We start from the raw sequence: 23,198 nt of genomic DNA, 5'->3' as shown, positions 1-23,198 counted from the left end.
GACCAAGGAGTAGAAAGGAGCTTTGCACTAAAAATCTGTCCAGTCTTGCAGCTATGTGTCCCGGGCCAACCCTCTTGTTTGACCATGTGTACTTGCCGACGGTTGGCTTGATATCTATCAGATCCCAGTTTTGCATGAGGTCTTCTACTGATTCTCTTGCCGGATCTCTGACAATGCTGCCTCCTTTTTTTTCTGAGGAAAGGAGGGTGAGATTGAAGTCCCCGGCTATGATAATGTTTTCCAAATTTTCCAGATCTGCCAAGATTTTGATGGAGTTCCAGCATGTTTGCTTTTCACCTGCATTGTTAGGGGCATATACATTGACCAGACTAATAGTTTCCTTAGTTTCTAAATGCTGCAGTTTTAACAAAATCCAATGAGTATTCAGGGACTCAGAGATAAGGGAGAACTTATTTGGATTCCAGAGCGACCCAAGTCCTCCAGATGCTCCACGGGCAGAGGTTGCATGTGCTACATCTTTCTTCCAAAACTTTCTGCTTGCTTGGAGGAAGGTTGAATCCTCCATCTTAGTCTCCTGGATGAGAAGAATGTCGGGGCTTCCAGTCTTATTAGACTATTCATTGCTTCTTCTTTGGCTTTGGAGCCCATTCCCCTACAATTCCAGGAGACTATCTTTGTCATTTACTTTTGCTGTGGTGAGCTCCTTTGGAGCTCTGGGTTTGGATCTTCTTCGTCTTCGGGGTTTTTGCTAGAAGTTTCTCTAGCGTTGGCTGGCTGCCCTGGAGCTTGTCTTTGTATGTTTCTTGCTCCCTTTTTTCTTTTGTTGACATTCGGCCTATTGTAGATCTTCTGGGGGTAGACTGCGAATCTCCTATTTCCCCTTCTTCCTCTGAATCCTCGGAGTCTTGGGTTTCCTCCTCCTCTTCCGATATCTTCCCTTTAGATCTCTCTGGCTCGCTTTTAGATTTGGGCGGGGAGACTTCTTTCGTAGTTTCAGTCTCCTGGGTGTTCATGATTTCAGATCCCAATATCTAAAATTTATTTCCTTGGTTCTCCATGGGTGGGTGCTGAGCAGGGCCCGATTGGGTGGCTCTGGAGTTAGTATTTGCAGTCTTCCTGAAAGCAGTTTTGGATATTTTTGCCTGATTCCATCCTTCTTCCTTCCCTTTTTCCTCTACCCCTTTGGACGGGCAATCTCTAGCGAAGTGTCCGTAGACTTGACACTTCCGGCATTTGAACGGCAGCTGTTCATAGTCCAACTTTTGAACATGCGTCCAAGGGCCGACCCTTATTTTGATGGCTTCTGGTAATCCGACCTCTAGATCTACCTCCACACAAATTCTGGCGCAGTCGTACTGGTCCTTGCTGTTGGCCTTATCTATGAACTTCCCAAGGGTGTTTCCGATGTGTTTCAAAGAATCCCAGTTCCAACAATGGACCGGGAGGTTGGGGAACCTTACCCAAACCGGGACCGCAGAAGGCACGTCCACCGTCGGATCGAAGTCCGGCGTCCATTTATTCAGATACAGCCCTTGAGGCCCCATGAAGTAGGGGCCATTTCTGAAAATTAGATCCTTGTCCTCTTTATCTAAGAATTCAAATAGGAAGTATCCTCTTCCGAGGAAGTAAGATGTTACCTTATTCTTGATCAGAGGAGCCCAGTTTCTAGCAACCCAGTTCTTTGTTGATTTTGGGGAGGGCCAGAGACCTGTAAACTGACCGACCAGAGCGCGATCCGCCAGAGACAAAGCTACTTGAATCGGCCCTTCAGGAGGAAGAGCGATCTCGGGAATGTCTTCAAGTATTTTCACGAACTTGGCGGCTTCCACAGCTTTCTTCTTGGGCAGAGAGGCCAGCAAGGATCTGAAGGCCTCAGCAGCAGATGGAGGGGAAGGGGAGGAAGGCCCCTGGGGGGGATCCGGCTCCTCCATGATGAAGCAGGTCAAACCCTAGCCGACTGCAGCTAGAGACTGGGGCCTTCGGCGACAAACCCTAGCTGACCGCAGCCAGAGGGAAGAGCTCTCGGCGATCCAGCCCGCAGGGGACGGAGGATGCAGCAGCGGGCCTGTCCGCAGGGAGCAGAGGGATGCAGGGGCGGGCACGCGCACAGGCTTCAAGATCCGCCAAGTGCGGATCTCGCGAGTTGCAGGGCCGAGTTTTGCATCTTCTCCTCGACCATAGTGTTTTTGGTAATGTTAAGTAGATATTTATATTAATAAATAATAAAATAAAAACAAAGTGTTCTTTCTATGACTATTGGATTTCCACTAGGGAAACCAAACTAGTAGCTCAAAAGATTTATTTTCGACCTTACTAATGGAACATATGATATCCCATTGTCAAAAACACCAAATACTTTGGTAGAGTCTAGAATTTTGCTATAAAATTAAGGTTGATGTTTCTTATGATTAGCAATCTTGTTGCTCCTAATATAGAAAACAAACAAAAATAAACATTTAGCTTGATGGAGAGTCCACCTTGTTGGAAAATGTAACTAGGTTTGGTCTTCATAATTGTCTTTTGTACTTGTATCAATATATATTTCTTGTAAAAAACAAAAAGAAGAAAAAGAACACTATTATTATTATTATTCTAGTCAAGCATGTTCTTCATACTTCTAGTGTTCATTGATTCAAGAAGAAGATTTATCATGTGTTAAATTCCCATTTGGACTATTTTGTATCAAAAGAAAAATATTATTTTTAAGTTTAAAAGAGTCATTTTGACCTCCAAGACCAAGTCACCCTTGCCAGGAGAAGTCAACCTAGAATAGGTCCAATTCGACCACATGGATGGCTATAAAAGGGAGAGTCTTCATCATCATTTGTACACTCGCACACATAATTTTGATCTCTAAGCAAGAAAGGAAGAAAAGAAGTGTAAGGCCGAGGAAGAAAGATAAATTCAAGGAAGAAAGGAAGAATTCAATTTTTTTCTAGCTTCTTCCCACAGGTGTGAGAATCCTGGGGTAATTATGTGAGCTACAGGGCTAAAATTACAGGTATGAACTGCATATCTGAGTTGTAGGGCCAAAATTCTAAGTTTGACCAGATTTGGTGAAGTTTGAACAACATTGACTTTATGGAATTTGTATTCTTTGAGGAAGGTTATGAAGGAGGGTTGACTTGGTGCTTCTGGAGGTATTGGTCTTCGTCTTTGGGTCTTGGATGTCTCACTTTGACCTGATTCTATAAGAAGATAAGTTGTTTGGGATTTCCCCCTTCTGGAGGTTTTCCCTGGTTTGGAGCATATATCTTGTGTTCTTTGTGTTCCTATGATCTTCATGCATTTTATGTTTTGGTAATTTCTTGATGAAGGAGACATAATTAAGTAATAAAAGCCAACAAATACTCACAAATAATTATCAAGTAAAAGGAATCAACCCTAATCTACAAGAACATTGATTTCTTAACATGGTATCAAAGCTAAGGCGAAGGAAGGAAGCTTGAAGATCACATCCTTCTTGGCACTCTTGTTGGAAGACACTCTTGAAGTAGTTATATATTCTTTATCTCCCTCTCCAATGACAATCTACATGAAGAAAGGTCTCAAGGCTCTTAGGAGTCTTCTTGAAGCTACATCCTTAGACTTAATGAGGTATATCCAAGTTTTTCTAGAGTGACCATCAATGAATATTACATAGTATTGATGAACACCAAGAGACTTTTCTGCCATAGGTCCACAAACATCGAAGTGTATGAGATAAAAAATCTCCTTGGATCTAGTGTCACTACTAGTAAAGGGTTTCTTCACATTCTTGCCAAGACCATGTCCCTTATAGACTCATTCATGCTCTTCTTTCAGTTTGGGGATACCAATAACCATATAATTTAATGATAGAAATGTCTTATAATGAAGGTGATCATACCTTCTATACCATAATTCACAAGGGTTGATATCTAAATGCATTAGTGCTTGATGAAGAGGTGTTATAAGTCTATACAACCTCCCCTCATGAATCCCAATAGTATTAACATTTTCAATATTATATCTCTTACCCCATACAATGAATTTTCCATCAATGAATGCAACCCTATCACCTTTATCTTATAAACAAGAAATAGAAAGCAAGTTTTTCTTCAAACCTGGAACATAGAGTATATTGTTGAGACGAATTTTCCACTAGTTTCCAACTCAAAAGAAGCAGATCTAATTCCTTTGACTGAGTAGTTCTTCTGGCCTCCAAGTTCAACTGACTGAGAAGAGATTCCTTTTGATAAGGGTTGGAGTTGAACATATTCCCCAATCATATGTCTTGATTCTCCACTATCGATTACCCATATACTGTCATCCTCAAAAGTACCTGTAAGAGAGGAAAAGAGACTTCCATCCATAACATGTTTTGATAACTTGAACATGAACTTGATGATGCAACCTCATATTTAAATGTGGTGTATGGAGGTTGTTGAAGTGGGGTGTGAGGCCGATCTTTCCCACTGTTACATTTTCTCTTCATGAGTCTTATTTTCCCATTCCCATTGTAGTGGTAACCATAGTTAGTATGACATCTTAACATAAAAACACCCTAATCTTTAAAGGAGATTTCCATTTCCAAATCAATTGATACCACCATTTCCTCTATACATCCTCATTGACTACAATTAAGGCCTCATATCCTAATTTAGTTGTTAACATCCCTAGAGAGTGATTCCAAGACCAAACTAGAGTATCAGCCACATCCAACAACAAGAGTCCAAATCTAGTAAGCCCACTAACAAAATCCTTCCATTATGAAGCCAACACACCTACTAGCCCAATTTCTTTTGCTTGAATCCAAACCTATGAACCATCATTCCACACTCCTCTGACTCCAATATCTGTCGAAGTATACAACCCACAATCTTCTCTAGATGTTGTTTCAGATTTGGAGAGAGCACCCACAATCACCCTTGTTCAATTTGTAGGACATATGGTTATTACATCTCGGTAATTTTATCACCGACAATTTTCTTCAAATGGAGATCTAGCAAACTTGACAATTTTTAGTATTATTTAACAAAAAAACATTTAGTACAAATTTTATAACAATGCACAAAATCAATTGTTAAAACTCCACAATTTTGGCTTTTTAATGAAGGAACATTTGGTTTCGAAGGAGCTTCCTTCTCACCATTTTGGAATCTTCATTCCATTAATATAATGTAGAAGATAAAACCTAAAATGTGGGGTTTTATTTTCAACATTATATTAAAATAATGGAATGAAGATTCTAAAATGGTGGGAAAGAAGTTGGTTCAAAATCGAATGTTTAGTAAAAAAACTAAAATTGAGGGGTTTTATTGAAATAGAATGTCGAGGACAAAAACTAAAAATTGTGGGTTTTTATCGATTGGTTCTCTCCATGGTTATAAAAAAACTAAATTTGAACTTTACAGTACTAAAAATTGACAAGTTTGATCTCTCCACTTGAAACAAACAATCGATAATAAAGTTTCCAAAGGAAGTAAAATTGGACTCCTCCCTGTTAAAGTTGGACTACTTTCTCATATGTCTCAATACAAGAATAAACCAAACTCTAGGTTGGTAACAATCTCCTTGATGATGTTTTAGATTTGGAGAGAGAAAGTAAATCTCCTCTCCTTCGATCCAGGGATATTCCCCAATCAAACCAAGAGCCTCTCCCCACTTTCCATGCTAACCATCTGCCCAGTACCTAAAATGCATTCCATGATAGAATTTGATTTTAGATACTTATTTTTCGTCATTTTGCCTTAAAGTTCTTGATCAAACAATGTCCTCTGCAAACTTTTTATGGCCAATTCATTTGCAAAAAGAAATATATTATTCATTTTATTGGATTTTTCTTTTACAGGAATCAGAATGCCATTAAACGTGGTTAAAAAATGGAAATTATGCATTGAAGTTTCTTGTTATCCAAATCCAGGACAAGCAGTGATTACATATGTTTCATACAATATTGTGACAAACAAAGTCCTCCAAAGGAAAAGGGATGTACCGGGAAGGACAACAAACAATGAGGCATACTACATTGCACTTATAGAAGGCTTAAGAACAACTAGGGAATATGGATCCAATGATATTGTAGTCTTCACAAATTCTGAACTTTTGTGCAACTAGATGAAAGGCATGTACCAAGTCAAAAAGGAAAAGTTAAAATAGCTACATACAGAAGCAAAAATTATTGCTAGTCAATTTCAATCATTTAGCATAAGTCATTGTGCAAATGTTAATAGAATGTCTAGTGATGTATTGTATGGGGCAATGCTAACTCAAGATTTGTGTGTGAAATATGAATTGGTATCAAGAACCACTCCATCAAAATTTATTGATGGACATTGTAAGATATGTATGATATGTGTGTGTTTTTTAGTTATAAATGTGGTGTCTTTAATGACCATGTGGTTCTTTCAATACTATACTAAGTGTGCCCCCAATGTGTAATCACTACTTGGTGAATTATCAAGGTGACAAGTTTAAGAAAAAATTGTATTTAATTCTCAAGATGTGCACTTTAGCATCTGGGTATTTAATCTTGAGTACACTTGAATTGAACAATTCAATATTGAGTATTTACTTCTTGTTTATATTTATCTTGGGCCGAAGAGAACTATACACCAAATAAGTTTAAAGAAACTCTTAAATAATTATATTTATCTGTCTTATTAATCTTTTGAATTCTTGATCTTCTTAAATAGTAATTTTAAAGATTTTAAATGCATGAGGTAGCCTGGGTTTTTTGAAAGATCATATATATATATATATATATATATATATATATACATATATATGTATATATATATATATTTTAAAGATTATATATATGTATATTTATTATATATATATATATATATATATATATATATATATATATATATATGTATATATACATATATATATATATATATATATACATATATATATGTATATATATATATATACATATATATATATATATATACATATATATATATATCTTTATATATATACATATATATATATATATATATACATATATATATGTATATATCTGTATATATATACATATATATACATATGTGTGTGTGTGTGTGTATATATATATATATCGAGGGTTTACATCATTGCATGAGAAATCACCACCTGATTCTTCGAGACGTAAACAAGATAGAGCGCCAATTGAGTCTCGAGCATTGACTCGAGTGTGAACTTCTATGCATGCCAACAAGATTGGTCACATATGGAGGAGAGTATCAGATGAATCAGGGGAGGAATATCATTTGTTACATCATCATCATGGTGTGTGTGTGTGTGTGTGCAAACTTACTTAAATGATATTCTGTCGACAGGTGTTGGAAATCCGTCAATGTTATGAAACCAGCTCAAGAAAAGATAGAAAAGATAGATCAACGCCTTAGAATTCAGCCTCTTCGAGGGGAAACCTCCTTTACATTACATAAATGAACAATTCTTGGATGATTCAAATGACAAAACCTCCTTTCTATATATAGGAGTCTAAGGAGTCACAATATAATCCAGCCGACCTAACAATAATAATATAAAGCCACAAAAATAACAATAGAGGGATTCTATGGGGCACAGTAATAAAAATATGGGGCAATAGGGGCACAACAATATTAATAAGGGGTATAACTACAATAGTAATGGGGTAATCACTAGTATTATGGGGACCCAACATGCCCCTCTCCTTCAAAAAAGTGTTGTCCTCAACGCTTGAGTAGTTCTGGATACTTCTGCATAAAATTCTCATCCTCCCATGTGGAATCTTCAGCGGATAAGTTCTTCCACTTGATAAGATACTCTGAAATTGATCGATTTCGTAGCTGTCGAGTTCTTGTTTCTGTGACTGCTTCCGGTTCCAATATAATTTTTCCTTCCTCGTCAAGTTCTGGCAATATTGTTTGAACTGGGAGCTTGTCGCCTATAACCTTCTTTAAACATGAAACATGGAAAACTGGGTGCAATCGAGAAGCTGCAGGAAGCTCCAATTTGTATGCCATAGTACCAATCTTTTGCAACACCTTGTACGGACCATAATACTTTGGTGATAATTTATTATCCTTCTTAGCTTGCTTGAGGGACATTTGCTTATATGGTTGTAGCCGTAGGAATACCCAATCACCTACATTAAAACTTCTTTCACTGCGATGTTGATCTGCCTGTTGTTTCATTCTATTTTGTGCCAACACGAGGTTATCCTTTAAGAGTTGGAGGACTTGTTGTTGATGTTCAATGTGATGTTCCACTACCTGAACCTTAGAATTTTCTCTTAAATATGATGTGATGGATGGTGGTTGATACCCATAAAGTGCCATAAATGGGGTCATTTTTGTTGTTGTATGGAAGGAAGTGTTATACCACCATTCAGCCAGAGGCAACCATTTGACCCATTGTGTCTGTTTATCAGATACAAAGCAACGAAGATATCCTTCCAAACATTTGTTTACTATCTCAGTTTGCCCATCAGATTGAGGATGATAAGATGAGCTATGAGCTAACTGAGTACCAAGACAAGAAAATAATTCTGTCCAAAAATTTCCAGTGAAAATGGGATCTCTGTCACTTACAATAATCTTTGGGTTTCCATGTAGCTTTTGAATTGTTTCCATAAATGCAGTAGAAACTGTACTGGCTTTAAATGGATGTGATAATGCACAAAAGTGTGCATACTTGGTAAGTCTGTCAACTACCACCATGATGACACTCTTTCCCTCAGACTTGGGTAAACCTGTGATAAAATCCATTGAAACCTCCTCCCAACGTTGGCTTGGAATGGATAAAGGTTGTAATAGACCCGATGTCTTAATTGTTTCAACTTTATTTTGTTGGCAAACCAAACATTCCGCCACAAACTTTTGAATATCTGATTTAAGGCCATCCCAAAAAAATTCCTTCTTAACCCTGTGGTAAGTTTTTAAAAATCCTGAGTGCCCTCCTAAGGGAGAAGTGTGCAATTCCATAAGAATCTTTTGTTTTAGCTGGGAATTCTTACAGAGGTATAAGCGATCTTTGTACCATAACGAATCATTTTGCCAGCTAAATGTATCAGACGTACTGGAATCTTGTTGTAACTTTCGAATAAGTGCCCACACTTCTTCGTCATTCTTCCATTCCTCCCTTTCTTCATTTATCCAATCTGGTTGGATAATAGAAATGGCGCACAACAATGCTTCCACATCCTCATCCTTTCTTGAGAGTGCATCTGCCACCACATTTTGCTTCCCTTTTTTGTAGATGATTTCAAAGTCATAACCCAACATCTTTGTGACCCACTTTTGTTGCTCTTCAGAGGATAATCTTTGTTCTAAAAAGTATTTAAGGCTATCATGATCCGTTTTTACCTTGAAGTGTCTTCCCATTAGGTAGGGTCGCCATTTCTTAAGTGCATGGAGTATTGCCAACATTTCCTTCTCATAAATAGCTTTGCTTAAAAACTTTCCCTTGATTGGACGACTTTCAAAAGCAATGGGTCTTTCATCTTGCATTAGAACAGCACCAATTCCATTTCCTGAAGCATCACATTCCACAATAAAGGTTTTTGTGAAGTCCGGTGTAGCTAAGACCGGTGCTTGGCACATTGCCTCTTTAAGATGTTCAAAGGCCTTTGTTGCTTCCGGAGTCCATGAAAATGCATCTTTCTTCAATAATGTTGTTAGAGGTGCTGCTATTCTCCCATAATTCTTAACAAACTTGCGATAATACCCTGTCAACCCGAGAAATCCTCGCAGATGCTTTATGGATGTGGGGATTTTCCATTCCTTAATGGCTTTAATTTTGCTAGGGTCTACCTTAACTCCTTCATGAGATACAATATGACCCAAATATTCCACCTCCTGGACTCCAAAGAAACATTTGGATCTTTTTGCATATAATTGTTTCTCCTCCAATAGTTGTAGCACCCTGTCAACATGTTCAACATGATCCTTCCAAGACTTGCTGTAGATTAGTATATCATCAAAAAATACTAACACAAATTTTCTAAGGAATGGTTTGAAAATTGAATTCATCAAACCTTGAAATGTTGAAGGTGCATTGGTAAGGCCAAAAGGCATGACCAAAAATTCATAATGACCCTCATGAGTTCTAAATGTTGTTTTCAGAATGTCTTCAATCTTCATTCTGATTTGATGATATCCTGAACGAAGATCCAACTTGGTGAAGTAAATTGATCCATGCAATTCATCCAGTAATTCATCAATGACAGGAATGGGGAACTTATCTTTAATAGTGAGCTTGTTGAGCTCCCTATAATCCGGACACATGCGCCATGATCCATCCTTCTTGTGCACCAATACTACTGGAGCAGAGAAAGAACTTTGACTCGGTTGAATTATACCAGCCTCTAGCATTTCTGCAACCATACATTCAATTTCACTCTTTTGGACATAGGGATATCTGTACGGCCTGATGTTTGGAGGAACACTTCCTGGAATCAGATGAATAGCATGATCATGATCACGCATAGGTGGGAGACCTTTGGGAGTCTCAAATACCTTGGAATGATTGTCCAGGACTTTTTGGAGATCTGGAGAAATAGATGATTCCGATGTGGAAACATCTAGCGAACATAATTGTGCAATTACACCTCTTCGCTCCTTTTTTAGAAGCTTTGTCATACCATTAGAGCTGATTATCTTTCCTGGTTTCCCTGCAATACCCCTTAATTCAACTTCCTTTCCTTCCGTAGAAAATTTGATGAAAAGTTCTTGAAAATTAAAAGCTATTGTACCCAAGGATTGTAGCCATTGGACTCCTAGTACAACATCAGCACCTCCCATTGGAATGGAAAGCATTGGGCTAGTCAATACATATTCTCCCATGGATAGCTTGATATTATGGCACTTTCCAGAGCAATTTATTGTTCCTCCATTTGCAATCATCACTTGACACTCTGGTGCTGGATATAGGAAGCAATTCAATTCTTTTGCTACCTTACAATGAATAAAATTGTGGGTGCTTCCTGAATCAATCAACACTATTACCTTTTTCTTCTTGATTTGTCCTTCTATCTTGATGGTTTGAGGAGTGGTAATTCCCGCCAATGCATTACAAGATATGGTCGGATTTATTTGTTCTTCATCTAGGCTTTGTTCCTGGAGTATATCCTCTTCTTTTGACCTTTCTTGCTCCTTTTCTTCTTCCTCTTCACAATCTATGTAGAATAATTTCTTCTCAGCACACTTATGACCTTTAGTGTATTTGCTATCACAACTGTAACAAAGCCCTTTTGCTATTTTTTCTTCCAATTGTTGTGGTGTCAACCTTATAGGTTGTGGAAGACTAGGGGTGACAACACTTCCGTCTTTATAGTTGTGAGTGGTATGCTTCTTGGTTGCCATAATTTTGCTTTCCATTTTTCTTGCTAACCTGAATGCCTTCTCTAATGAATCAGGTTCCCAAAGGCGAACATCATGTTGGATATCATCCTTTAAAGACCCTATGAACACATCAATCCTATGCTCCTCTGAAATATCTTTTACCCTTATGTTCAATTTTTGGAACTCCTCAAAAATATTTTAATGGAAAATATTTTTTTCCATTAAATTTTTAACTAGTTTATATATTTTTAGTAAACTGAGTCATTGAAATCAGATCAATGCTAATCAAAATCTGTGTTGACCCTTGAAATCAGATCAATGCAAATCAAATCAGAATCGGTGTTGACCCACTCAAACAATTCCAAATCCAAATCCTAACTTAAAAACTATGGTACAAACTAGGTATCATGTACAATACATGTGAAGAAGTCAACATCGTAATGAAAGATGCAAGTAAGGCGCAATAGTTATAGATGACGGGAAAAGATATTGAGTTTCATTGATTATGTATTTTGTTGTTGTTATATATTGTAGTTAGTGCTATTTTGATATATTCACCCTTATAATGACATATATGAGTAGACTTTATCTCTAATAACTTGAAATCCTTGTAATATTTTTTTCATTAAAATTTTAACTATTTTATATATTTTTAGTAAACCGAGTCATTGAAACCAGATCAATGCTAATCAAATATGTGTTGACCCCTCCAAACAGATCAATGCTAATCAAATCAAAATGGGTGTTGACTCACTCAAATAATTTCAAATCCAAATCCTAACTTAAAAACCATGGTACAAACTAGGTATCATGTACGATACATATGAAGAAGTCAACACAGCAATGCAAGATGCAAGTAGGGAGCAAAAGTTAAATGACGAGAAAAGATATTGAAAACATAGATCTATTACAAACCAAAAGAAATTTCAAATAAACAAATAAGCAGTATGAAGAATAAGAGTCGTCCCAATTAATTACACAAAGCAAGCCCATAATCTTAAAAGGCAAGATTTGTAATCTTGTCAGAGACATCGCCTACCTTTGGAAAGTGAATATGTCTCCATCTTTATCTATCAGACGTTGGAGACAGTTCAGCAGAATTTTGTTTTGGAAACCGTTTAGCAGTTTTTTGATTGGAATTGTGATGCAACTTAAAATGATTTCTTTAAAACTGCAGTTTAGCAGTTTTTTATTTGGAAATGTGATTCAACTTAAATTGATTTCTTTAAAATTGTCGGCCTGCATGTTTAGTTCACAAAATTTTTGAGAAATCCACAAAGCTCCCCCACTATCTCAAAGCTCTGTAAAGATTTTATTTTATTTGAACAGTGTCCCCACTCATCACCCTTAAGGCATGTAATGACAAGTTTAAAAATCTATTATAAGGAGGGAATCCCTACCTAAAATAATAGTAGCTTGTAAAATCACTTTCTGAAATTTCTATGCACAGTTCTAAAAGCTATAAAATAATGTGCAGAGTGTCCCCACTATCTCAAAGCTCTATAAAGATTTTATTTTATTTGAAGAGTGTCCCCACTCATCACCCTTAAGGCATGCAATGACAGGTTTAAAAATCTATTATAAGGAGGGAATCCCTGCCTAAAATAATAGTAGCTTGTAAAATCACTCTCTGAAATTTCTATGCACAGTTCTAAAAGCTATAAAATAATTTGCAGAGTGTCCCCACTATCTCAAAGCTCTGTAAAGATTTTATTTTATTTGAAGAGTGTCCCCACTCATCACCCTTAAGGCATGCAATGACAGGTTTAAAAATCTCTTCAATAATTGATTGAAGAGTTTCTAGAAATAATTGCACTGAAAAGTAGAAACTCTGATCTGACACCGATGTATCTGACCAACGTAAATTACATAAACAACTCTTTCACTTATGCATGCAAGGAAGCAAAGTATGACATTTTGTGCAGAAATACAATCGAATCAAACATTTTCAACTAATAAAAATAAGGTCACACCGCAGTTATAAAATTACTATTTTTCCCTTATAGCTAATTGTGGTTCACTTCTATACAAAGAACGCGCACCCCAAATGGATAAACAAATGCTTCACCCACATACCCATGACTACAGGGTCAAATAGTATCATTGCTCCGACCTTGAATTCCCTCACATAAAAGTTTAAAACTGAACTTAGGATTAATATTTATGAAAGGGACAATTCATGGCAAATGAATGAGATGACGTTCTCTAATACACTCAGGGAACATGCCTTCCTACGAGTATTTATCAACAACATAAGACCAAAAGAATGAAGATAAGATGGACTTCTTCTACTTCAATGTAGCTAGATATTTGATGATTATATGACTAATTGTCTCAATGTACTTTTATTTTATTTTCCCACAGATTAAGCCCATGCTGATAATGTTGCTTGTTGCCTGAGGCAACAATTTTTGGCAGTTCTGACGGTATTCCCCATCATCGGTGGCAGAAAGCTTGGGTGCCTCACTCTCCAATACTCAGTCATGTACTGGAGAACACTCTGTTGTCAATGGTGTTTTGGTAACTGCAGCAAAATTGTTCGGTCACAGAAAGTGTATTTTGGAAGGTACCTTTTGTCTAATGGTGTAAGAGCAAAATAACAAAAAAGCTGCCAAAGGGAATTAAATGACATCACTATCTTTTCTAACTTTGAAAGCACTTTGACACTTTATTCTCCAGCTTTTATATGTTTATTAAGAAATTAACAGACATTTACTTCATAAGAGAATGTTGTTCTCATTGAATACTAATTAGAAGGCACTTAATATGGAAATAGTTGAATTGTTTTACTTTTTAGCAATGTTGTGAAAAGCGCGAGCGAGATTAAATCGGCGCGGGGAACGAATTGGAAAAAATCGGGAAAAAAGCGGGAAAAAAGCGTTTGGTACAAAAATATTCATTTTTTTTCAATTTTTTTAATATCTGAACCATCTACAACATAAAATAAATACATTGACACATAAATATGATAAAAAAAACCAATATATAAGATGTTTAATATCATTTCTAGCGCTAAAATCACACATAACATTGAATCATGTACTGAATAGTAAGTCCTGACTCCTGAGTCCCAACTCAGCCTCAAAATATCAACAAAAAATATGATAATGTATCTCATCATGTCATAATGTCATATACAATAAAATGAAAGTCTAATACTATAGATTTCCTCTGCCCCTCTTGCGAGAAAATGTCACAACTTTCCCTTTCCCTCTAGATGTAGATGTTGGTGCCTGTGCTGGTGGAAATGGCAGTGGAGTCTGATGTGCTCTAGAAGCTGAAGAACTAGAAGTAGGAGCTACAGGAGGTAGACCACATCCTCTACTGGTGGCAGTGGTAGCCCGGGTAGGCGGTGTCACCTCCTCCTCCTCCTCCTCCTCCTCCTCCTCCTCTCCTCCTCCTCCTCCTCCTGCTCCTCCTCTGCTCCTGCTCCTCCTCCCCCTCCACTACATCTTGCACTGACCAATCATCAGTAGAATCCATGAGAGGCCTCTCGGACTCAACCCTCCATGCAGCAGTGGTGTCAATCCCATCCAATGAGATGGCATCCACATCAGGTGTCCTCTCAAGTTGCCTCACCCACAATCGAAGATTGTAGTAGACGTAGACCATGTCATTAAGTCGCTGGGACTCCAACCTGTATAAATATCATGAAATAATAATTAATAATTAATATTTTAAAAAAAATATTGTTTAATGAATTCAAAAATTTATTTGGAAATTTGCAATATTTTAAATGTTTAAGTGTTAACCTGTTGCGCTTCTTGTTGTGTATTTTTTCGAATACACTCCAGTTGCACTCACATCCTAAGGAGCTGCATGTTTGGCTGAGGATGCATATGGAAAGCTTTTGCAAAAGGGGTACTCTGCCACCATACATTTTCCACCATGCATCTACCACAAAATTACAAATAAAATTTTAAATAAACATAAGAAAAAAATTGAATTTGAAGAGACAATGAAATTTGAAACAAAGTTACAAATTAAAAAATACCTGACATTTTAATCGTCCTATCAGTGATGGCCATCTCAAAGCCAAATGTGCCACCTGCCATCTTATATGTCTCGATTTGTTTAGAGATCTCTATACGTTGTTCTGGAGATCGCACCATCTTCTGGACACAGGATAAGAATCCATCTATGATCTCAGCATCAAAATCAAACCCACATGCATAAGAAAATGCAGGGTTCAGGAAAAGCCCAGCAGCATGAATAGGATGATGGAGTGTGTTGTTCCATCGCTCATCAATCACTCTCCATAGAAGGAGTTGTTTCTGAAACCCATCATCTCCCTTATCATCATAGTAGGCCTGAATGGCTTCTTTGGCCCTGTCCATGGCTTCATACAAATAGCCCATTGCGGGCTTCTCACCATCAACCAACCGAAGAACCTTTACCAAAGGTTCAGTAACGGCGCAAACCTCCTGCACTCCCACCCAGAAGTCTTCCTGGTATGAAACTAGTCTGCATACGGCCTCTCCTTTTGGTTTGCGGCTCATTGACAAAGCACGCCACTCCTCTGAAAGAAACATTCTCTTCACATCCCACATAGAATTCAAGAGGGATTGAAGAGATATGAAACTCGTGGCAAACCGTGTAATGGAGGGGCGCACCAACTCTTTGTTATTGGTGAATCTTCTCATCAAGTTAAACACAGATGTATGATTATATATAAATTTTGTGATGCTTTTTGATGAGTCAACAATATCTTTGACAAAGGGAATTTTCCCTATGTCCTCTAACATCAAATCAATACAATGGGCAGCACAAGGTGTCCAAAATAAAGTAGGATGCCTGTCCATAAGCATTCTACCAGCAGCAACATAATTTGCAACATTGTCTGTTATGACTTGGACAACATGTTGTTCACCCACCTCAAAATAAACACATCCAGCAAATCACATAAAGTTCTTGCATCTTTGATTTGATGAGATGCATCAACAGATTTGATAAACATAGTCCCCTTGGGACAACTAACCAAGAAGTTTATAAGGGTTCTCCCCTTTTGGTCAGTCCAACCATCTGACATAACAGTGCATCCTGTTTGTGCCCATGATGCCCTAAAATCCTCCAATCTTTGGGTGCAGTCACGCTTTTCATCTTGAAGAATCCGGCCTCTGAAATCATGATAAGAAGGGATTTTGTACCCCGGGCCAACACTGGCAATAGCATCAACAGTAAGTTGGAAAAATGGATTATTCCTTACAATGCTGAAAGGAATATCACTCCAGAGGAGAAATTTTGCCATCAACCAGTCAGCTTGTTCTTTTTCAGTTCTTTTTAGCATTGAACCGATAGATGGTTGTGAACCAAGTGTGGTTCGAGGAACAAAAAATGATGATGCAGCTACCGGATTGACTAATGGTGCAGTAAAACCAGTGCCACTTGGCCCACTTCCTTCAGCTGACCTTTTTAGTTGCCTTTTGAGTTCTTCTTTTGCCTCTCTAGTGTGCTCTAATTCTCCCAATGCTCTCATGGCTCTTTGCATAAGTTCAGGATTTGTATTTATACAGGGCCCCACATCATGTCCAGGGATTTGTGTAAGGTGAAACTTCAACCTGTACACCCTCCCGCGTATCTCCTTTCCACACAACTTGCAATTCAAGTTTTGTCTATCATTCGGAGCTTTAGGTTCACCATATTTCCAGAAAGGATCCAATTTCCTTGGCATGTTTGTTTTTGAACTTTGAATTTGCAAACTTATGAGAAAATAAGGATTAGGAAATAGGAATTTAGGATTACAATTTAGCATTTACAAAATTACAAGTTACAAATTTCCAGAATAGAAAGTTCCAAACCGAAGTTACCCAACCAAATGGCAAATGCCAAAAACATAAACAATGTTTAAAAAAAAAAAAAAAAAAAAAAAAAAAAATTGGTTCCCAGAGTCATACCAAGTTACCCATCCCAAATCAATGAAAAAATACAAAAAATTCTTTAAAAACAATGAAAACAAAAGGAAAATGGTGCCCATATGAAGTTTCCCAACCAAAAACAATGTTTTTAAACAAGGAAAACAAAAAAAAAATAATCCACATACCGTTTCTATGGAGAAATTGGTGGTCTCCTATTGAATTTGTCCTATAAGAACTTAGATTTGGTCACAAACCCTCCAGCTGCTCTCTCTAAGACTTCCTCCTCCTTCTGTGCGCGCCCACTGTCCAAATGACCAAAAAAAACCCAAAATCTCATTATAAAACCTGCTGCCCCGACACCCTGAGCTTTTTTCAAACCCTCCAACTGCTCTCTCCAAGACTTCGTCCTCCTTTTGCGCGTGCCCACTGTCCAAATGACCAAAAAAAAACCCAAAATATCATTATAAAACCTGCTGCCCCGACACCCTAAGCTTTTTTTCGAAAAAAGCGCGCTTTTTCGGAAAAAATCGACAAAAAAATTATAGCCGCTTTTTTGGTATAAAAAGTGTGATTTAATCGTACTCCGATTTCACCTGTCTCGCAACTCACCTTTCATTCCACAACCTCCCTCAACGCAGTTTCAGTTCGCTTCCCGATCTGTGCCCCCTTCTCCCCTTCATCCCTTCCCCTTTCCTTTTGCTCCCCCTGTTCTTTCTCTTCGTCAATAGCTTCTAAAGCTCTCTCCACCCGAGTCTCAGAAATGGCCGAGATCCCAGAAGATCGTGACCCAGCAGTAAATCCTCTGGAGCGCGTTATTACAAACAACGAATGTACCTTATGCAAAGCCCACTGCTTTATGATAGCAAGATTTGTTAAGCACTTCAACGAGCTCAAGGAGGAATTCCATGCGGATAGAAATTCCAAAAGGAAAAAACTGGAGAAGCAAAAAGCGGAGATCGAAAGTCTCAAGGAGAAGTGCAACCACATGGAAGAAGCAATTGCTCATATCAGTTCAATAACCCAGAGCATGCAAGCGGAGACCTCGACAAAAGTCAGCGCAAAAAAGGAACCTCAGCTTGATGATTCTATTAACCAGCAGCAGTAATATGTTTAATGTCTTGTAAATTTTGTTTATTAGCAGGCTTGTTTGTACGGCAATATAGCCGTTATCTTTTTCAAACTGTTTTTATTAAGTCCACCAACAAGGATCAAGGGTCTGCGCACCCATTTTGGATCCTCCCCTCTCAGCTTTCCCTACAATATGTAACAAGCTTTGCCTTTTGAAGTTTTTTATAATACACAAGTAACCGATCTCGTTAAAAAAAAAGCGCGATTTAATCGCGCTTTTCACAACACTGCTTTTTAGACCTATTTTGACAACATGGAAATAGTTTAATTGCTTTACTTCTTCGACCTATTTTGACTGTATATTACTGATTTTTGTCGTGATTTTAGTTGTATATGGATCCAAAATATTGTGATTGGACTGATTTTGATCTCATATATGGGTCCAAAAAGTAAAACAGTGAGATTACTCTTCAAAGCACCAACCTGAAATATGGGTTGCATTTTGTGATCTGGAAAATGTGCCGATTTAAGGCAACCTTAAAGTTCCCAAGATGTGAATTTCTCACACCCAAACAATTCAACATTTGAGTAACCTTATAAAATACTGGCTATCAAACCAATTAAAAATTTTAAACTTGCTACAACAATAAAAAATTCCACATGACATCCCGTCATTGCCAGCCAATAACTTGAAGGCCAACATAAACAGTAAAATACCAAATGACTTGTACCCTATGTCACAAGGTTTGTCGAACTTTAACCTTGAGATTCGAATTTTGGCGAACCTAAAAAAAAATTTGAGGTTTGGCAAACCTCATCGAACCTCAGAGCCATTGACCAAGTCCATAGATCAAAACTCATAACTTCATGTCATAACTCAAGCTTGTAATTTATTCTTGCAATTTCCATGTCTATGATAAAATTTTTGATGTTTACTAAAACCTCATCAAAAAATTCGAACTCAAATTGAACCTAATCATTACCGAACCCGAACTCGAACCCAAACCTTGTGAATTGCTTGTACCCATATAGAATTCAAAACACACTTCAAAATTTCTTCCATCATGAATCAATAACAACACAAGTATAAATAGTATGTCATGATTAACATGAAAGAGACAAGTAAATCAAATACTGATGAGGTAGTAGCATATATTCTACTTGATAGCTTGAAGGAAACTTCAAAACGGAAGGGTAACACTGTTTAGTAGTGTGACAAGTACAGCAACCAGAAAAAAGAAACATAACAAATCTGATACAGGACTCTTTTTGATGATATGTTACGTTTCAGGGAGATTCCAACCAGGCCAATATTCCAGAATATGTTTAAAATGAAGGTAATGCACAATACTTAAATTGCTAATGGATTTATCAAAATGCTCTTCATTAGGATTCAGGAACCCCACCATTCCCAACCGTTATAAGTAGATGATTTAGAACAGTCATTTTCATAGCACATGTAATCTCATATCACCTTTAATTCACAATAGAATGGATAATATTTTTTGTTAGAAGGGATTCAATGTACAATTTCTTTGGATTAGATGCCAAGCTTGAGCGATAACTATTAGAATTTCCGACAAAATTGCCCAAGACTTTGCACCCTGCCTGATCCTTTTGGATCTCATATCATTTGGGTGTGAGAAAAACCTTAGCGGATGGCTTAATGATCTATCAACCCTAGAAAACCACTGATCAGTAGACTACAATGGATGATATCGCTAAACAATAAAAAATTCATAAAATTCAGCTCTGAAAGTGATCTGATTAAAATGACACCCCTAGTCAAAGGTGGGTTGCAGGGTAAGCAAAAGCTGGTAGCTGATGTTGTACCCACCCGCATTCAAGTGTCTTCAATGACAAAATTGTGTTTGTGCTAATGTTTATGGTTGTGCCAGCACAAACAACAACAGTTGAGCAGTTTGAGCCAGATGCAAAATCAGGGGATTCTCTGTTGGAATACATAAACCACATGCGGCCTCTTAGCCAAAGAATTCGGAAATGATGATGTTAGTTGCACTTTCTCCTAGGTAGGGGTAGGGTGAGTGGAATTTGGATGCTGTGACAGTGATATGACCCCACCAGCATTCAAGTGTCTCCAACGACAAACTTGTGTTTGTGCCGATGCTCATGGATGCACTACAGCACACAACAACAGCTGAGGACAGGTGCAAACCCTGTGAGCCTTCGGAAAATAGATAAACAACACGCAGGACCCTTATACAAAGGATTCCGAATTGTGTGAGTTACACTTTCTACCAGGTAGGGATAAAGTCAGTGAAAGCTGAGCAATGACATTTTCCCCGCTAGCATTCCAATCCATCCAATGATAAGTTCATGTTTGTGATCATGCTCTGGATGTACCAGTGCAAACAACAGCAGATGGGGCCAGGTGAAAGTCCTGGGTGTCTTTGAAGAAAGAGATACCACGTCCAGCCTCTTCACCAAGGATTCAATTCAGGATTCCGAATTGAATGGTGTCAGTTGCAGTTTCTCCCAGATAGGGATAACGCCAACCTTCTCCCAAGTAGGGATAACATCAGTGAAAACTGGGCGCTGATATTGCCCCTACTAGCATTCAAGTCTCTTTAATGACAAATTTCTGTTTGTGCTCATCCTCGTGGAGGCAGCAGCCTACACAACAGCAGTTAGGACCGGGGGCAAGTCCCTGTCCTGGGTGTCCTTGGAGGAATATGTAATCCACATGGCGGCCTTTTAACCAAAGGGAATTCGAATCGATTGGAATGGTGTTAGATGGAAGTTCTGGCAAGTAGGGGGATAGGAAGAAGACGGTCCTTAAAAAAAAGGCACCCAGGGAAAGGCTGCCGAGAAGCTCAAACAGACCACCGAATTTCAGATTATAATCTGATCTCAACATCAATCTATAGGGCATAGGCACATTGCCGAGAAGCTCAGAGAAAACACTAAATTTTAGACTATAATCTCATCTCAACATCAATCTATGATGCGTGAACACATCCTCGCAAAGGTTTCTGAACACAAACTTAAATGTGCAAACCCAGCATTTAGATATCCTGCGAAACACGATGGACTAGCTTCCTCGATTTCTCCCAATACAGAGTCTTTACCAAAAATGAGCCCATTATCCCAAATTAAGAATCTCTTAAGCCGAACTTTTCAGATCCGGACCACGCATCAGAGAGGCCATTACAGTTCTTTATTAAAGCGAGATTAAATTTGCTCTCTGATTCTTAGACAAAATGTCGTATAGATCATGTAGGCCTCAAATAAACATAAATGCAATTTAACAGGCAAATTTCAAGTACCAAATTCAAAAATAAACACAGGCAGATAACGAAAGAGAATATTACCTCTGGTCAGTCGTTGGCTTCGAGGTGCATCAAGTTCATCGTATCTCGACAAGTAAAGTCCCGGCAAGTTTTTCAAAAGATTATCACGCTTACTACATAAGGACCTCTTACTGTCAGGACAATCTGCCGACTCTATGTCCATCCCGTCTTCTATCAGAGGACGAGTATTGGAGTCTCCCATTTCTCAATTTCTTCACAAATCCAACAGAAGGGTGTCTGGAGTCTTCTATAGCAGGGGCTTGTCGCTATTTCTGGGACGAGGATCCCAGCTTTCTATGGTTGCTGCCTGTGGCGAGATATTTCTTAAATTTAATCGACTCCTTGGCTTCACAGTTTAAGCTGGTGATCACAGGCGAAGGGCCAGAACAGAGCGACCAGAGGGGTATAGATTCCCTTTTGGCCTCTGCAGCCCCTTGTCTTGCATTTTGTCCTGGTGGAAGAAACTAATCCGTGGAAAAGGCGGTTGTATGCCCGGATAGCCAAGTCGACAGGTCAGTCTAAGATCCAGAGTTTATAGCATCAAATCAGATTCAGTCAGATTCAATTTTGGTTTAGGCACTGCTTAACGGTCCGAACGATTTTATCGCCATTAACCATCTGTGCAAAAACGAATTTAGCCCATAATCAGTTTTATTATGAAAACTGTGATCATGGAATGAATAACTGCATCAAATAAGAAAATTTAAAAACCTTTTAAACAATACTATTCCTGACAGGATCAAACAAAAAATTTCCACCGTTTAAACCAAATTCTCCACTTTCACCGACTCATTACAACTTTCTAGAGCTAATACTATTCATAAATAAATTATTACAAAATAATAAAACCTTCAAACTTCCTTTCATCAGTATACCGACCCTGATTTGGAGGTCCGACCTTGACTTGAAGCTCCTTATTGACCCTCGGATTTAATCAACAGATCTGAGGATGAGCTCTCCAGTCTATGTCAACAACCGGAGGAATTGCAATTCTGTTTTGGTCAAAGTAAATCCGGTCCTTCCTCAGTCCTATCTAGTTTGCTGTCCCTCCTTCAATGAAACTGGCAGCCGTGAGATAGGTGTAGCTCAGGGTGATACTGCCTTTCGATGTACAAAATAGTATGTATTTGTTAAATGAATTCAGCATCTTTAAAAACCCTTGAAACATTTGCTAAAATCACAAAGCTCAAATTTACATCTCACTGTGAAATTACATGTTTGGAAAGTGTTTACTTCTAGTTATGCCTGTGAGATGGGTATAGTTCATGGTGATACTGCCTTTCAATGTGCAAAATAGTATGTGTTTGTCCTTAAAAACCCTAATTTTGATGGTGAAAGCTCAGACCCTAAAACATTCTGATTGTGAAAATCACAAAGCTCAAATTTTGCATTACATTCCATTCCATGAACTTGCGCATGAACTGTAAAAATCATTCCATGAACTTGTGCATGAACTGTAAATTTTCATTTTCTGCAAACAAATTTAAATTTAAATTTAAAAGAAAAGAAGGTTTTTTGTCGTTAATTTCCTACCGATCGACATAGGGTTTGATTTTAGCAGAAAGTGAAGTGTGAAGAATAAGGTCTGCATTTGATTAATTTGAAGATCAAGAATTGACAAAAAAAAATCCGACATGATCCATCACTCCAATATATTTTTAATTCTTTTTTGTTTTAGGATCTTTATTAATAAATAATTTTTCTTTTTTTGTTTTATGATCTTTATT

At 37.8% G+C, this 23,198-nt stretch overlaps 1 protein-coding gene across 1 annotated transcript; it reads right to left on the bottom strand.

Moving 5' to 3' along the window:
• Positions 1 to 1,910: 1,910 nt before the first annotated feature.
• On the bottom strand, positions 1,911 to 22,993 carry LOC149252597 (uncharacterized). The gene is made up of 5 exons (XM_089454200.1): positions 22,370 to 22,993; positions 21,493 to 22,089; positions 14,990 to 15,131; positions 14,597 to 14,874; positions 1,911 to 2,125 (listed from the first exon to the last, which is right to left on the bottom strand). Exons 2-5 carry the CDS (start codon positions 21,671 to 21,673, stop codon positions 1,911 to 1,913), a joined length of 816 nt encoding a protein of 271 aa, XP_089310326.1. The 5' UTR covers positions 21,674 to 22,089; positions 22,370 to 22,993.
• Between the last annotated feature and the right edge of the window lie 205 nt (positions 22,994 to 23,198).

The sequence above is a fragment of the Pinus tabuliformis genome, chromosome 7 (genome assembly GCF_031772625.1).
Source record: "Pinus tabuliformis cultivar Carrire ecotype Pingquan chromosome 7, CPIR1, whole genome shotgun sequence".
Taxonomy (NCBI): domain Eukaryota; kingdom Viridiplantae; phylum Streptophyta; class Pinopsida; order Pinales; family Pinaceae; genus Pinus; species Pinus tabuliformis.
The sequence above is the reverse complement of the archived record's forward strand: the minus strand, read 5'-3'. Positions and strand labels throughout refer to the sequence as shown.

Coding starts and splice junctions, on each gene's coding strand:
- LOC149252597 (XM_089454200.1), bottom strand. CDS start 21,673: ATGGGAGACTCCAATACTCGTCCTCTGATAGAAGACGGGATGGACATA. Junction 15,132..21,492: donor AAGCCAACGACTGACCAGAG/GTAATATTCTCT, acceptor ATTTTGTGGTAG/ATGCATGGTGGAAAATGTAT. Junction 14,875..14,989: donor CACAACAAGAAGCGCAACAG/GTTAACACTTAA, acceptor ATATTTATACAG/GTTGGAGTCCCAGCGACTTA.